The 17,798-nt window shown below is 33.8% G+C and overlaps 1 protein-coding gene across 1 annotated transcript; it reads right to left on the reverse strand.

Moving 5' to 3' along the window:
• On the reverse strand, nt 1-11,429 carry LOC105156028 (glutamine-dependent NAD(+) synthetase). Its single transcript, XM_011072056.3, has 13 exons — nt 11,043-11,429; nt 10,243-10,548; nt 9,409-9,632; nt 8,901-9,004; nt 8,382-8,516; nt 4,323-4,491; nt 3,350-3,485; nt 2,462-2,600; nt 2,123-2,299; nt 1,620-1,787; nt 1,226-1,321; nt 558-686; nt 1-421 (listed from the first exon to the last, which is right to left on the reverse strand). Exons 1-13 carry the CDS (start codon nt 11,234-11,236, stop codon nt 203-205), a joined length of 2,196 nt encoding a protein of 731 aa, XP_011070358.1. The 5' UTR covers nt 11,237-11,429; the 3' UTR covers nt 1-202.
• Nucleotides 11,430-17,798: the final 6,369 nt, after the last annotated feature.

Below are 17,798 nucleotides of genomic sequence, written 5' to 3' on the forward strand. Positions count from 1 at the left end.
TCACCCTCTCGAAAATTGAAAGATAGGCATCTAGTTTATGAATAAAACAATGTCACAATATCAGTATCAGATTGTCTTAAGCTACACTTGACCAATATAAATAGACATGTAAGATACATTCTGAAACATCAAATCCCTGAATAACCCCACAGAATGAGAGCCCCAATCAGTCATCATCAGCTTTAGTGTAAAGCTTATGAGTTTAAACTCCAGCACTTGGATTGCCTGAACCTGCAGCTACGACTCCCATGCCACCATCTACCGTGACCCCAGCGTTTACCTGATCAGTAGATTTTGTAATAGCCACTCTATCACCATCTAACTGCTGCACAAGTTCATCAATCTTGCGGAACTGATATGGCCAACTTGCATTGTATAGGAATTGGCGTAAATCGAACCTATTGTCCTCGGGGGAGTAACTCTGCATAAGGCATTTTTGACTTGAGTAAAATACTGTACTGCATTTTAAAATTCAAACATAATATATGTGTGTGTATATATATATAGTCGGGCACAAAAAAATTCAGAACTTCGGTTTACTCAGAGAAAAAGTGTACCTCTGCGTGATAGGAAGGTGTCAGAACAGTCATCTTGTGTCTATTGATCGAATAGTACTTGAAGAAATGTTTCACTTTGTCAGCAATCTCTGATGGAGTTAACTTTGTTCCCCATTTATAACAAAGATTCTTTCACACATAAGGGAAAAGGAAACTCGTAAGGGAATGAATCAAAATAAAATGCAGGAGACATTTCAATTACCAAGTACAATTATCATTTGCGGCATTGTCATACTAATAGAACAACAATTGATCCTCCCTACATATTCAGAACCGGCGGCCACAAAGCAATTTAAACAGAGCCATTTATGTAGGTATATTTCAAGCTTTAATGCATTTTTATGAGTTTACTTTGAATTTCTCAGTAATTGAGCATGCTTCAGAAATTGGTTACGACCATGCTTCGTAACTGATCCACCCCCCACAAAAGATTGGAAAGGGGTCACCTTTTCTCATCTCGCGCCCGACCAATTAAGTTTCTGTTGGCAGTATCCAACCTTCTTTTCCAACCAACCAATAGAATTCATTTTCAGCCTTGAGTGGAGAGCTAAGTGATTATATTAATATCATTTGTAATTGAATAATTACAAACAACAAATCAAAGGCTAATATCGAGGCAATTGAGCAGACCTCGAGTGAGAAAATTGTGGAACGAAATGGACACGAACCTTGAACATGGATACAGGTCCACAGCGGAAAATCTTACGTAGCCTTCCATATACTGAGAGTTCTTCATATGTCATTCCCATATCCACTTCATCCAGCTATTTTCAGATAATATACAGTGTCAGTTCTGAAATATATGAACTCATAATGTACCATTCATGTGTAAATTTCTGACTTAACAACGCAAGATAGACAATCAAAGAACAAGTTCTCCAAAGAAAGTTGATGAACAATGGCGGGGTGGCCAACATGGGCCACATGATGAAGAAAAGAACAAGCCAGAATGAGCAGAAAATAGAGCAAAATAAAGTATTGGGGACTCTTTCAAAAGCAAGTCAAAATGTGGGAATATCTGCTTGTACTGAGCAAGCTTTAGGGCATTTCATTAGGTGATACCTGGCTGTAATCTGATCGTATTGGCTCCAGTTCAGCAGTAGGGGGAGCAGCTTCAACCTCAGCCAAAGATGAGTAACCCAGATGGACAGCAGCCCATCTCAAAAATCTTCGCAAGTCCTGCTTGCTGATACTTCCAATTGGATTTATATCAGCAGAACTGCAATCATACTGTATAATGAAAGCAGTCAGTAAAAAGCCATTATCATAGCAACATTATGAGCAATAAATTCAAGATTAACTAGTTCAGGAGTGGAGTCAACCCGTTAAAAGTTGCAATCATCCAGCATCAAAGAACTGAAATAGACTATAAATGCTCAAATTTGGTCTGATTTTTCTATCCAGGTCCCACTTCAGGAAAGGGTGGATTGGGGTTTGAATTATTGAAACTCATTCAGTAAGAACATGTAGCTGGATGGAACTAAAATATGATCTCCCCAAAAATGTTTATGGAACTAAAATATGATCTCCCCAAGAATGTTTGTAAACTCATAACATCTGCGTACCTTAGTTAAGTAACCACGTAACCCTTCATCCACATTGGAGCTGCCTAAGACCAGATAAAAACCTGGTTTGCGGTGAACCCAAGGCAAGAGTGATGCTAGCATAAATGCTAAGACCATTCTGATTCGAGCCTGAATATTTTGCAACCCTAAGTTTTCAATGTTTGACCCCCCATCTACCTGAGACAAAACAATCAATTGAGCAAGTAACTTCAGTCGCATCAATATTGTGCATAGCATATCATAAATGTTTAGCTCTGTACATATTAAATGGGAAATGTATGAACTCAGAAATATAGGTAAAGTGTACATGCGCATAAAGTTCAAATCTTCAGCCTTTACCTTGTAGCGTGGTCGTTTTCCTGTAAGAGTCTCAAACAAAGAGAGCAGAGCAGAAACCACTCCATCTATTGAGACATCAAGATGCCATGACCCAATTTCTTCTGCAAGCACCTTTGCCCTCGTTCTTGTCGCATTAGAACTACAAAAAAGAATTGCTACAATGGATGATAGAGGAAAAATAGTATTTACTAAAAATAATGTGCAAGTGAATATTAGCTGTTCTCTGTCTACTGGAGAGGCAAACAAGTAAAAGATGAACATTTGGTGTTTCGAAGAGAAAATGACCTACCCCGGTTTATTTACGTAAACATAACTAAAAGGAATCTTCTCTACATTGGATGCATTTCACTCACAGCTTGCCCCAGTTAATTTGAGAACTATCCTAGTAGATTGACCAATGGCCCAGCTCCAGCTTTTAGAAGAAATATTTCAGATTGCATGACTTACCTAATTAAAGTAGGAGGTTTTTGAACCCATACTAAGGTCAAAACCACAGATGTTAATTTGTCAATTGCACTACACATTTTGTAGCTTGATTATTCCGTGTGCCTATTTCAACATTCCATAGTCCAGAAAGGTGCCATTTGGCGTATTTATTAATAAACAATGAAAAGTAACAATATTAAGGAAAACAAAAGGTAATGAAATATTACACATGAAATAATCATTAGAAAGGTTGCCTAGCTCAAAGGTACTAAACTATTACTTGAGGCAACTAAAAATAGATGAAGGACTCTAAACTAACCCAAATTCTCCTCCTTGCTGACATAGAGAGTCAGCAAATGTCAAACTGTAGAATGCTTGGGAATCTAAAGTCTGGCTAGAGTATTAGCTAGTCTGCAACGATATATAAATGTTCCAAAATTTCAATTCTGCTCATATTCTCACCTGTTTTCAGATCCCATGAAAACAGTGTAAAATATGCGTCTCGCAAATTCTTTGCTGTCTGTTGGAAATTGTCCATCAGTGTAATGGCCGATTCTTATAGCATCAGCTTTGACTTGTTCATCTCCATTTGATATCTCTGAAGAACAGTTACATCACGTATAAAAACTTTTACTAAGAGAAAGCATGATATTGAGAAACTTCTATATCTCCAGATTATAAAAAGAGACTCATACACCTGTGCTGTTAATTACGTGTAAAAACTAGACCCATCATTTGAAAGGATTATCCCGAAATGTCCATAAAAAAAGGATGCAAAACAGAATACTAAATTGAACAGCGTAGAGGATAAGCAATTTATTCATGGACCTCATTATGCCAAAAACAGAAGTGTTTGTGATAACTACTGCTTGAAGATAATGGAGTATGGATAGCCATACAGAAGAACGTGCAACACTAATTCCTCTATTGGCATCTTGGATCTGTAACCCTTCATCCTTGTAAACCACAATCAAACTTTCACACCCATGGACCCATGAAAAGTTTTGGTCCAACCAGATGACTAAAACAAAATTAGGGAAGAAAAAGGTATTGGATAAGGGAATGGGAAGAATAAAGGAACTGCTGAATGCTGTCTCACAGAAGCCTCAAATTTGAGTTTTCTTTTGAGAACAAGTGTGATGGACAGTTACACATCCATAATAGCATACACAGAGTCTCGCCCATATCCACCCAAATCAAGCGCTTGACAAGTCATATCCACTGTTCTCCCTTTATCCTTTTACCAGATAACCAATACCTTTTTAGAGAATTAATTCAAGAGGGCAGATGAACTCTAGAATCCCATTATTATCATACAAATGAATCTAAACATTTCATAAGCACCACCAAGAGATACTCGACAAAGCACATCATTCATCAAAAGGTTGCAGGATGGCAGGCTAATAGGTTCAAGTAGTAATAAACCAAAACAGACCTTTTACTACTAGCTGGCACATGCAACCAACTATGGCAGCAACAGAAGAGCTATCTGCTCCACCTGAAAGTGGAAGTAAAAAACCAGATGCACCACTTCTTCTCAAATAATCCCACAACCAGCAGCCTGGCCCAAAAGCAATTTCCTCTTCAGGAGAATGGTATTGAATCTGAGAACGAAGAAAAAGTTTAGTTCTGTAAAACTGAGTACATGAAGCTACAATACAGGAGGTTTCATTTTAAGATTGAAATAGAAAAGGCTATGGGCATGGTAGTGATCAAACAAGCCACATCCAAAGCAGAAAATGAAAGAAGAAAACAAATTAGTTCGGAATCCAGTATATATTAGAATGGTAAACTTTCAAAGCTAAATAATAACAACATAACATATGAAAAATAAGTAAATACAAAAACACATGCATACACACGTATACAAAATTACGATTAAATATTCAAATCCATATATGTTACAAAGAGAGATAGAAAACTACCATGACCCCTTGCACAGGAACTATGAATATAGCCCTCAAGCAATTTAGCCATGTAAAGTGTTTATCAAGGGTGCTACACTTGCTAGCTCTTTTACCGTCTGGAGATAGTGTATGACGGAAATGAATTAAGCAAAAAAGTAATCAGCAGGTATTCATGTATATAAGAAAATTTATACAACAAAACTTCAACATGCCACACATACTATATAACCAGGTTCGATGACCTTGCAGACATAGAGCTGATCTATCGTCAGTGGGATCTTTAATCATAAAGTTCGTAGCAAGTGCAGTATCCCCAAAACAACTTCAGAAAAATTCTCAGTTAGAAATCTTGGAAAAAGGAAGTCAGTTCAAACGAAAAGGTTCACTAGTGGCATCAGCTTACCCTGAATTTGTGAAAATATGGTTAACCTCTTATTGGAACCAACAGACAACTGACTCCTTTCTGCTTTCCAACAATGGCAGAGCTTCAACATGCAATGGGACGAAGAATTTGAACTTACATAGAACCAGGCTGGGATGTCGTAAAGAATAGGTTTCAAGTGCACTCATCTGAGTAGACTCTCGTGAACATGGAGTGAGGGGTTTAGGATTACCCTGATGCTCATATAGAAACCAAGTTAAGACTACATCTATAAGAAAATAAGATAGCCAACTCAATGGTCAAGAGAAGCCAACAATAACTCTAAGCTCAAACATGAAAGCCTCTTGTGCCCTCTTTTCCAATGTTATTTTTCAAGTTATGATATTGTCTTCCTCTACTTTTAGAAGTTTGAGATCACGTGGCCCTCTGTCGGAGCATTATGATCACAGATTTTCCATCTTTGCTCATTTAGATCCTGAATGAAATTTTGATGGATCACTGACTTAGCAATAACTAGTATTTGCTTTAATTTATGTTTTCAGACTATCTGGACCTCCACAGAGAGGAGGTACAAAAGGTTGACACACAAGTCCAAATAACAATGTGAGTCTAATGTGTTGAATTTAGGCCTGTCCCACTCATATAGTTCACAGTTCCTCACTGAATGTTCTCAAAGCAGGAGATCAACTATGAGTCATGGGTTTCATCTTGAAGTGGTGGCCAACTGTCACAACCCCCCAACGCAAAGTACATCACATTCTACACTAGAGTGGTTGGCACTCTACAGAAAGTCAGGTGTCAACCATTCAGTATCACCAGCAATAGCTTAACATGCCCTCTTCCTCACACGTACCAATAATCGAGAACGAACCCGTGTTTTCTTTGAAAGCATGAAGAGGGACAGAGAATTAGTTAATAAGGTGCTCTCACTTTCACTTGAATAAAAAATGAGAGGGAAAAGAAGCTCCTAGGGGTGGCAGACGAGTCAAGCCGGCTCGTGAGCTTCACGAGCTGGCTCGATTTTGAGCTCGAGCTCAAGTCCCTCTGTTTGATGCTCGCAAGACAGCTCGTGAGCTTTTTCTATTTTTTTTATTTTTATATATATATATTTTTTTAAAAAGATTTATGTATTTAATTTCATATTCAATACTTTATCAATTATATACTCAAAATTGACCATATATTATAATTATTAATCAATATCATACATTTTATTTTGGATAATAATATATTATGGTATTTTTATTTATGCATTTATATTTTTATACAAAAACAAATCAACAACTTAGTAAATTATAATATTTTTTTATAAAATAATTATTTAATATGACACATAGAAACTTTATGTTATATTTTAATATATATATATATATATATAAGTAATTTACTAATGATTTTTTTATCTAATTCTAAGTTTTATATTTATATCAAGATACATACTATGCATTATGCAATCTATTTTTTTACTTATAAATTTATGTCAAAATTTAGTGATTCATATGAATTAATCTAAAATAATGATAATAATAATAATGATGATGGTTAAACAATTTTAATTATTATTATTATTTTATTATATATATAATGAGATTAAAAAGTTTAATCAACAATTACGATATCTTAAAATCCGGACACTCGATTCTACCAAATTTAAATATATATATAAGACTGTGTCCATTAGAATATATAAAACTATGTCCATTAGATCATATAAGACGATATGATTTAAAATCACATGGCCTGATTCAACGATACACCGTCTTGAATGATTACTCTTATGTTCCGAGTACGATATCTCGACATCTGTATATCCAATAAGTCTAAAACTTTAGCAAAAGTATTTTTCTGTAAGTTTGCCCATATCTAACGATTTGATCTAAATTTTGATGGCTCATTAACCCATGTTGTTCAACAATGTAAGATCATAGTTACATCGATGTAATACTAACATTTATAAATATATAAATTTATCGCAGATTATGAACATGTATTAATCTCAACTATAAAATACTTTTTATGTATTTCAATTGCATTATTCTAGATAATGGATACTTTTCTACAATTTTAAATTGTTCAGTATGATTTTTTTTTTTGGTATATTTTACTAATTATATTACTACTAAACTAATTAGTAGTTTATATTTATAACAATAAATTAAAATATCATACTATATTTTGGTATATTTATAACATACTATGCATTATGCAACTTATTTTATTACTTATAAATTTATGTAAAAATTGGTGATTCCCATGATTTAATCTAATAATAATAATAATAAATTTAGCTCGAGCTTGAGCTCGAACTATAAGAACTCATCAAGTAAGATTCAAGCTACACCACTCAAAATCGAGCTCGATGGTTTACACCCCTAGAAGCTCCTGAATAAATTAAGAAAGAAAAACAAACTTTGTTCCGTGGAAAATGTTAACACAAAATGCAACAAATTTCTGTTCTGTTGTTTGACTTGATCAATTGGGCACTTATACAAGCATAAATGAGCTATATGATACACAATATATTAAAAGAATTAAAGCTCCAAGTATACTTGGTTAACTACAGTCATCAAACAACTTCAAACATAGAACTTGACTCTTCCTCAGGACAAGTTAAGTTCCTAAGATCACATCATCAAAATAAGATCACCACTATATCAGCAGGCAAGAGTTGGCAAGCCTTTTAAATTAATACGTAAAATCATTACAAAGCCCTTTTTGCACAGTTAGTAATTTAGAAAGGAAGAAAGTTTAAAGGCCCACCACGTGCTTATCTTCTATCAACTTGGAAAACCAGGATTATCAATAAGCACCTATTTTGTATGGAGAGACGTGGGGAGACCACAACCTGCCTATCCATCTAAAATTGCAAAAAAGCTCCAGAGGACTTGACCTATTAGCAGTTCAATAGCTCCATGGCCCTAGCTGGACATCTTTCTCGGAACCCAGCAAACAGCAATCTAGTGTTCAAAATTATTCAAACTTCTAAAGTGCGCATTGTGGATCTATACTACCCCCAGGAAGCAAATATAAGAGTTCAAAACACACACTGAACAGCAATCCAATGATCAAATTTATTTCTAACTTCTAAGACAAGTACTTTGCCTCTTTCATAATTACTACATTAAACAATTATCTTCTAGAACGTCAAGAAACGGACTAGCATTTGTCATGAAATTATTAAGATAGTAATCCACATTTGCCTCACCTTAAGCGGACTTGACAGTGACATTTGAAGCTTAAAAGGCTGGCAGAGCTTGTAATGTACTGCAACAGAGGAAACTTTTGGTTTGCAACTCGCTTGTTCCTGAAAGCTACTAATAGATCCTCTAAGACTGGCAACCTGCAATCAGATACATAGTAAAATGAAACGAAGCACGATGAGGTGCATGATGGATTCATCCAGAATATACTAATTATGAAGCAAATTCTTATATTCTCATTCGTTGGTTTATTGCAACTTGAAGACACAATATATATCTGAACATGATCATAACTTTTCCCATACCATGAGACCTTATCACTGCTTTATAGCAGTTAAAATAACATAATTCTAACTAAAACAACTAAAGGAAATAAAAATGGAATGAAATCCTTCCAGAAGTCAATATTATGAACCAAGTAAGCCAACTTAGGTGGTGCTGTAACGAGTCCGTGGCACTACTGACAGAAACAAAAGGAGATGTTTCTCTTAGGCCCTAAAAAGTAACAGGGAAAAAGGACATACCGCATCTAGATCTACTTGAGCAACCACCAATTCAACATCCTTCAAGGAAAACTGTGAGCCTTGGGCAACCACATCTCCATTCACAACAATACAAGAGCATCCATCTGCATGTGGAATGTTATCAAACTAGACATCCTCAAAAATACCAATAATTTGGGCACAGTATTCCAAGGAACATTAGTTAATAGCAACTTTAAGTTTCGCAAAACCTTGCCTGCAGTCAAGATGTTCATTTAACAATCTGGAATATAACCTCATCATATGATTTAGACCATTTTATTATAAAAGTGAACCACCTTGTTTCCAAGTTGACACTTTGAGCAATCAGGTTGAAATTGAAAGATGAAGGGCCAAGATGCAATATTATACAGTTTGTTACTATAGGCCTAAACACCTACTAATGTTAAAGACTTCCACTTTTCCCTACTAACAGAATAAGATTAGACAAGTTATAGCAACAAGCAAACAGGGTAAAGTACTGAAGAACAACTGAGACCATCCTACCCACCATAATAAAGGCGTCCCCCGTCGCATCCTTGGTGGTTGCTATACATGTAAACTCCTCCCCGGGTATGTGTAGCACCTATAAAAGAACGGAGGCGAAGGTCAAGTTTTCGTAACTGATGATGACTTCCACTGGCATTCAGATAGACTTCAACGCCATTCAATGCAAGCTCAGCATGGGGGGGAATAGGACTAAAAAGTTCCTCGCACACTTCAGCTGCAACAGCTCTGAGCAAAACGTAAATTCTCAAGTATTAAAAGTCATGAATAGATGGGCATATTTGAAAGATCAGCTATAGCCATTTGTATCAATTCATGCATTGCATACTTGAAATCGTAACTTGGTTGTACTAAGATTGACTCCTTAAGAGCTTTTCAAATCATTGACTCATAATCCAAGTTTCATAGCAAAAATCATGAACGAAACAAGACTACTAAAGAAGAAATCCAATATTACGTGCTATAAAACCCAACCAGTGGTGACTAGAACTAATGATTCATGTTTCCAGGGGGAAAAATAGAACTAATGTAACTAATCAGATGCAATAAAGACGGATAAAAATAAATCACAATTACCTTAATTTATGCACAAGGCATAGTATAATACCATCCATTAATAATATTGTTCTAAACTACCTACAAGATCCTGCAAGATCAACCACATTATTTGCACCTTCAAAAATTTGAAAATGTTAACTCATTCACAGTTGACTAAAGACCAAACTCAAGGCAGTTTAAAACTACAATCTTAAGGGCATCTCAGGGGAAAACATAAAAATAATAATAAAAGATAACCATCAAAATATAAAAAAACTAAGTTTACAAAATGATGACGTACGTGTCTAGAAACTGAATATATCCGTAGCCAAAAGGTACGGTTGTTTGTGACAGAGCCTCAGATATATCATTTGGAAGTAGAAAGTCTTCAAGATGCTCTTTCTGCTTCCATGCTGTAAACCATCTAAGCTCCCTGTAGTTTCCATCATTTGCAAGCCACATCTTTGGGCGTATCATTACTATTTTTCTATTCAGGCACAGGACTTGACAATTGTAACGCTCTGACCCCTTGATAACCGGCATGCCAAAACTGCACAATATGTCGTCCGTCCAATCACCAAGCAATAATTCTTTTAAGCAGTCCCACCTGCAAATTCATTGTTCAAAATGTCACAATTCATGCAAGCAAAAAGATTTTTCTGTCCCAAGAAAAGAAACAGTGTCATGATCATAGACGGAGGGAAATCCCACTCCGAAATGATCTTCCTGCTAATTCATCCATGTTTACTTCATGCAAGGCAACCGTGATGTGCTTCTGTGACTATCTTTCCCTTTCATCGAAACAACTGTTTGCATTTTATGACTAGACATTCAACCATCACTATCATAGTATAAAAAATTCAAATTGATTCCACACCCTTAATTGCATTAGAATTTACCAAAAACTCACGGAAATTGAATCATCTACCACAAGACTCATGGAAGAGTTCTTTCTAACTTAAGTTTCGCGCTAAATCAATTCAATTATCTCTCTCCAATCATTTTTCTAATAATCCAAGTACCCATCACAGACTCACACACGCGGATAAGCAGTAATTCACTTAACTACACATGCACAGACATAAAATTTCAGCCCCTTACGCATGGTTGACGGTGTCGAGTTCCATGAAATGGTCTTCACAGCCATAGCCAGTGATTTCAAGTTCCGGGCCGAGCCGAATTACGGCGCCGGCTTCTTTAGCCCTACAAATCGACTCCTTGATATTCGTTATATTGCAATCGAAATCCATCGCCCATTGATTCAAGTTGCACGTCGCAACCTTCAGAAGCCTCATATTCTCAATCCTATGCAATTTCCTTCGCGGGAAAAGAGAGAAAAAGAAAAAAGCAAGTACCCCGTGGGACAGTGAGAGAGTGGTAGATGTAAACAAAATGGGCGGAGAATTTAGGCCGTGTGATTCGTGTAGGATTCTCCTTGTTTGGAGGATTCGGTGTTATTTGCTGGCTGCTTTCTGGAATAAAATTTGCCCTTAGTGTACATGTGTGTATATAGAGAGAGACTGAGAAAATCGAGAAATTTTCGTTTGAATTATAAATTACATGTGTACTTTGTGAAATTTAACTTAATTATTAGTACAATTTCATTAAATCAGCTGTTCCCACTTCCAATTTTTACGAGCATATAAAAAAAAATTATAATATAAGACAAAAAAAAAATTATGAAAAAATGTCAATCGTGATACGGGGTAAAAAAAGAAAGAAGTCCGTGACATATTTAAAACTACCTCTTATAATTGTTGGTAGATCATAATTTGAATCAAAATGTTCTTTAAATCAAATTTTAACAAGACATCATTAATCATTTCGTCAATGTCACACTACTTTAAAATGAAGATTGTCGATAATAAAAAAAGAATTACGAGGTAAGGAGACAATTTAGACAAGTGAAAAGGGAAACAGAATCTTGTTATCATTTTTTGAGTATTTTAATCATTTCATCAAATTTTGTTTAATTTTTAAAAAAAAATCATAGTATTTAAGTATATTTTTGACATTTTTTTGAATTGGGGCAATGTTTTACAAAGTGTAGTCCGTTGGCCACGTCTGGAGAAGCAGGGATGGAACCAATATCCAAACACCGGCTAGACCGGTGCAACTGCAAGACCCACAGGACCAAAAGTCAAATGGAAATTTTGATTTCTGGTCAAAATTAAAGCCTGACCAATTGAGCCTGGATAAATAAATTTATCATTCTTGATTTTTTAGGTCACGTTTGAATTTATAGATTCGAAATTCATTATTCTAATTATTTTAGTAATAATTTTTTAAAAAATTATTTGGACAATTTTAATTGGAAAGATTTTAAATCTTTCTACTCTAATTTTAAATTATAGTTTATTGGATATTAATATATTTTAATTTTTTATGTAAATTTAAATTTAAATTCATCGATTCAAATATAGTCCTAGAATTCCAAAAAGTTATGACTAAAAGGCTTCTGACTAGTCTATTGTATCATTCACGTTGCTCAGGGGCAGGGGGAAAAAACCTTGAATTTGAATTTTTGATAAATACAAAATGCTGGAAAAAAAATTATGGTAAAATTATTTTTTTAGACAACTAAGTATATTTAATATTAATTTTAGTTCAATAATTATACTTTTTTGTTTAAATCCTATAGCTTACAAAATTAATGCAAAAAGATCTTTCGGTGGCTGGTTTTTTACATATGTACAAACTTTGTGAAATTTAACTTAATTATCAGTACAGTTTTTTTAAATTAATTATTGTGGCGTGCAGTTCATGCAATCATATAAAAAAAAATTGTGGTGTGAGGTGAGAGAAAAAAAATTATGAAAAAAACAATCGTGGTGTGAGGGTATGAAGAAAGAAATCTATGATAAGAAAGAAACGTAGAGTAAGGTGAGAGAGAAAAAATAAATTGTAATTGTGAGTTTATTAAAAATATGAAAAGTTTGCGACGAAAATAAAAAACGTAGAGAAGTAAGGTGAAAAAAAAACACGAAGTAGTTGATTGAGATAAAAAAAAAATTATAATTATGAGATTATTAAAAAAATATTCAAATTTCTATTCCAATTAAAAATTTCTTTGAAGGTAAAAAATAAATTAAAAGATAAATTTGAATATACAAAAATTACGATAGTACAGATTAATATTAATAATTATTGTACTTGAAGTTTGTTCAATTTATACGTGATATTTCAAAACTACCTTTTAAATATGTTTTTACGATCGCATTTTTAAATCAAAATGTTCTTTCAATCAAATTTTAACAAGATATTATCGATTATTTTATTACTTTTACACTATTTTAAAATAAAGATTATCAGTAACAAAAGAAAATGACTACATGAGACGCACAATGAAGTTAAAAGAGAAATGAAGTAAGTGTCAAATACTGTTATCACTTTTTGAGTATTTTAACAATTTCATCAAATTTTATTTAATATTTTAAAAAATTATAATATGTATTTTTTACATTTTTTTACTTAGAGTAATTTGTATTTATACTATATAAGAAAAATGTCCTCCATACTCACAAATATTGGTTAATGGCACTGCCGCACCAATTTTTTATAAAGTTAAAAATGCCCTTCAACCAATAATGTAACTAACTTATTCAACTTTTAAAATTTTAATCAACTGATAAATTAATTTTCTTTTTTTTTAAATGTAATATATTGATTTATATATATTATTCTTATATAATATATTTAAAAGTATAAAATAATATTTATTATATATACCACAAAGATTACTAATTTACGAAGTGTAGTCCGTTGGACACGTCTGAAGCAGCAGGCATTGAAGGGCACTTGCGCTGTAGTTACTGGACCCAAGAGCCCAAGTCCAAACACCGCCTGGAACGGTGCAAGATCCACAGGTGGAGATGACTTTTCAGGCAAAACTCAAATCATGGAATGGAAATTTTGGTTTTTGTCAAAATTAAAGCCTCCCAACGAACTGAGCCCAGATAAATGAATTTGCCATTCTTGAAGTTTATGTCACCTTTGGATTTATAAATTTTAAATTCATTATTTAAAACTTTTAATATATATTTTTTTTAAATTTATTTGAATAATTTTAAATTTGAATTATCTTAAATTGAGCTATATGTAATCTACCCTCTTGTGTTAAGCGAAAATAATAAAATAATTTTGGTGAAAAAATAATTAATAATTTACCTTCTTGAAAAATGAGCGCAACATCCCTTTAAACTTTGAGGTGTGCATCACACCCCATCTACAAGTTTGCATAATAAAATGACTTCTATGCTCCTAATGTAAAGCATTAGATCTATTTAAATCAAATCAATAATTCATATTTATATAAGATATTAAAAATAAAATCTTACAAAAAATAAATTATAAATTATAAATTATACATACACATACATATAATATTAATAAAAATAAAAAATACCCATAAAAATAAGTTTAAGTTGGCTGCCAATTTGAGAGAAGGGGGGAGCGGAACTGGCGATCAAGAACTAGAAGGGGGAGGCGCACAGGTGGGGGAGGGGGATAGGGAAGTGCTGGTAGAGGAGGGGGAAAGGGGAGGCGACGTTAGTGGGGAAGAGAAAAGGCGAGGCTTCGTAGGTGGGCGGTGGCGAAAAAGGCGGCGACAAGGGGGAAAGGGGTTTGGACTCCAACGACGAGAGGGGACGTGGGTGGGCTCCGGCAACAAGAGTACAGGAAGGGAAGGCGCAATTGGTGATTTGGGGGGGGGGGGGAGGCACAGGCAGCATGGGGAGAGGGCGATCGGCCGACGCCAACGTAACTTTATTTTTCTTACTTTAATCTCTTAATCTTTAAAAAAAAATTAAATTACTCCATTATCAGATGGAAAAATAATTTTATATTTTTATATATAAATATTGTTGAATTTTGGCCCACGACCCAACTCACTATGGGCCCTTACTGGATGGTAGCCCACTTTGCTGTCGGCCCATGACCCGTTGACCCGACCCATGATCTTCTTAACCCAAAACCCCCCCTTTTCTCCCTCATTTGAACCGATCGGTTTCTTCCTCTTTCTTCTTCATTTCCCTCATTCTTGTTTCTCTTGATTCCAATTTTCATGGCCTTTGGAAAACACTCCACCGCCTCCATCTTTAATTTCTCACCACTATAAATCTTTTCCTCTTCTTCTGATTTAATAAAAAAAAAAAAGAAAGAACCGAACGAACAAGAACAAGAGATCTTTGTGAAATTCTTTATGAAAAACAAAATACTTAGTGTGTTGTGAGTAATTCTTAGTGAAGTCTAAGTGGTCTTTGTGGGTTCTTGCAACCGTGAGGGTGCCGATTGGTGGTAAAGCTCGGGCATTCGATTGTCGAGTTTGGCTCCTGAGCCATTTATCTTATTGGTTTCATATTGTATTATTGCTTTGTTATTTCATTATTGTATAAGGATTTTATAAATCCATCATTATTCCTGTAATTGTCGATCCATTTAGGGCTCATCACTTTGGGATAAATTCCCAACAGTGGTATCAGAGCCTTGTCTCTAGTTCTTCACCACGGTGCTGGTAATTCTTCTAAACACGTCCTTTAATTTTTGCGAAATTATTTCTGCTGTATTCCTACCTCTGTTATTTCTGTCTTTGCTGTTTTTTCCTCTGCTCCGCTGAAATATATCTTCGGGTAAGTTTTCTATTTGCTGCAGTTTTTTAAGAATCTGAAAAATTCTGTTTTTTGTGGAAAAACCTGTGCGTTTTTGCTTAGGAAAATCACTTTTCTGCAATTACTAAGTTTACCTTGTGAAAAGTTTGCTTTGTGCAAAAAGGAAAGAAAGGAGAAATATTTTCGTGAGTGCTTTTAACAGCAATATATGTAATACAAGTTTTTTGACAGAATCATTTTGGTTTCTCTGCATTGATTCCCTTCTTGTTTATTCATAAAAGCAATATATGAAAGTGTTGTAATTAATTGCATTTTTTTATGTGACACACATATATAATTCTGTTTTGAGCAAAAAGTCAGCTTTGTGCAAAAGCAATCTACTTCTTTGGTTAAGTGCTTATTTTCTGGAAATTATTTTTGTTGATATATTGAGATTGCTTAGTGTAAGAAATTACTGTGTGAAATTGATTGCTGTGTGCAATAATTTATTGCTTTGTGATTTGATATGCTTTGTGCACTATAACTGTTGTTATTACTCTGTCAAAATTGTTTATTCCCTTGATAATACTTGAGTCGTGGTTTTTCCCCACTAATCCCTCACCTGGCCGGACCCTTGAGGTCGTCGGGTATCTGGTCGAGATTTAGCCTGGGAGGCTTCGGTTTAATAACTGCGAAATTGTGGTTTATTGATTCTCTATAGCAATTGTTGCATTTGTTGCTAATATTTTTTTATAATGGCTGGCTATAATTTACAACTTTTTTATGGGAAGTCCGATTTTAACATTTAGCAACAAAAAATGAAGGGTATTTTAATACAACAGAAAGTGTTTAAGGCTACAGATGATAAATATGCTGAAACTATTTCTGAAGAAAAAAGGCTTGAAAATGACGAGTATGTTTATTCTTCTATCATTTTGAATTTGTCTGACTCTGTGATTCGAAAAATTGGAAAACAAAACACTATAAAAGATTTATGGAATAAGCTTGAATAATTGTATACTGAAACTTCCTTGCATGTAAGTTGTTTTTACTCGAAAAGTTTTTTAGATACAAATTGGATTTATCTAAAAATATTGAGGAAAACCTTGATGAATTTACAAAATTAATTCCAAGACATAAAATTAACTGGTGATAAGAATACAAATAATTATTTTCCAATTGTTTTGTTAAATGCCATACCTGAAGCTTACTTTGATGTAAAAGCCGCAATTAAATATGATAGAGATAATGTCAATTTAGAAACTGTTGTGAATGGTCTTAAAAGCAAAGAAATTGAATGAACCGCCTCCATCTTTAATTTCTCACCACTATAAATCTTTTCCTCCTCTTCTGATTTGATAAAAGAAAAAAAAAAAAAAAAAGAACCGAATGACCAAGAATAAGAGAAACCAAAATTCTTTGTGAGATCATCTTCTTTGTAAAGAACAAAATACTTAGTGTGTTATGAGTAATTTTTAGTGAAGCCTAAGTGATCTTAATGGGTCTAAGTGTCTTTGTATTTTGATGGCTTTGTGGATTCTTGCAACTGTGAGGGTTGCCGATTGGTGGTAGAGCTTGGGCATTCGATTGTCGGGTTTGGCTCCTGAGCCATTTACCTTATTGGTTTCATATTGTATTATTACTTTGTTGTTTCATTATTATATAAGGGTTTTACAAACCCATCATTATTCCTGTAATTGTTGATCCATTTAGGGCTCATCATTTTGGGATAAATTCCCAACAAATATGATATAATTATCTTATGTAAATAATAAAAACTTGAAACTCTTATAAACATAATAACTAAAAAGTATATTGCACCAAATTTTTATTGAAATCCCCAATTATTAACATTTAATAAATATTGTTAAAGGGTTTACTTTCTTAAACTTATCTTTAACTCTTATAATTGAAAAACTATTAATTTGGTATTTTTAGTATATTTCCATATTACAAATTTTATAAAATTTATTTCATAAGTTTTCTAACATCTGAGAACAAAAAACAGAGACTCTTTATCTTAAATTAGTAATATGTTGTTATTATTATCTTCATAAGATTTCAAAGTTTTCTTTATTTTAATAAGATAATCACATCATATCATCATACACAAATCTAAAAGAGTTCTCTTGCCGCCTAAAAAAAGATTAGTTTGATGATTTTTTATAAATTTAAAAGACTAAAACAAGAAAGAACAAACTAAAATTAACCGTTTTACCCTAACAAAAATCAAAATATGGCAACATTTCGCCAAAAGATTCTGTCTAAATTG

This window comes from Sesamum indicum, linkage group LG2, assembly GCF_026168435.1.
Source record: "Sesamum indicum cultivar Baizhima isolate 11 linkage group LG2, ASM2616843v1, whole genome shotgun sequence".
In the NCBI taxonomy this organism is placed as follows: Eukaryota; Viridiplantae; Streptophyta; class Magnoliopsida; order Lamiales; family Pedaliaceae; genus Sesamum; species Sesamum indicum.

Coding starts and splice junctions, on each gene's coding strand:
- LOC105156028 (XM_011072056.3), bottom strand. CDS start 11,236: ATGAGGCTTCTGAAGGTTGCGACGTGCAACTTGAATCAATGGGCGATG. Junction 8,517..8,900: donor CTCAAGTAGATCTAGATGCG/GTATGTCCTTTT, acceptor ATCTGATTGCAG/GTTGCCAGTCTTAGAGGATC. Junction 3,486..4,322: donor GTGCCAGCTAGTAGTAAAAG/GTCTGTTTTGGT, acceptor ACTGTTCTTCAG/AGATATCAAATGGAGATGAA.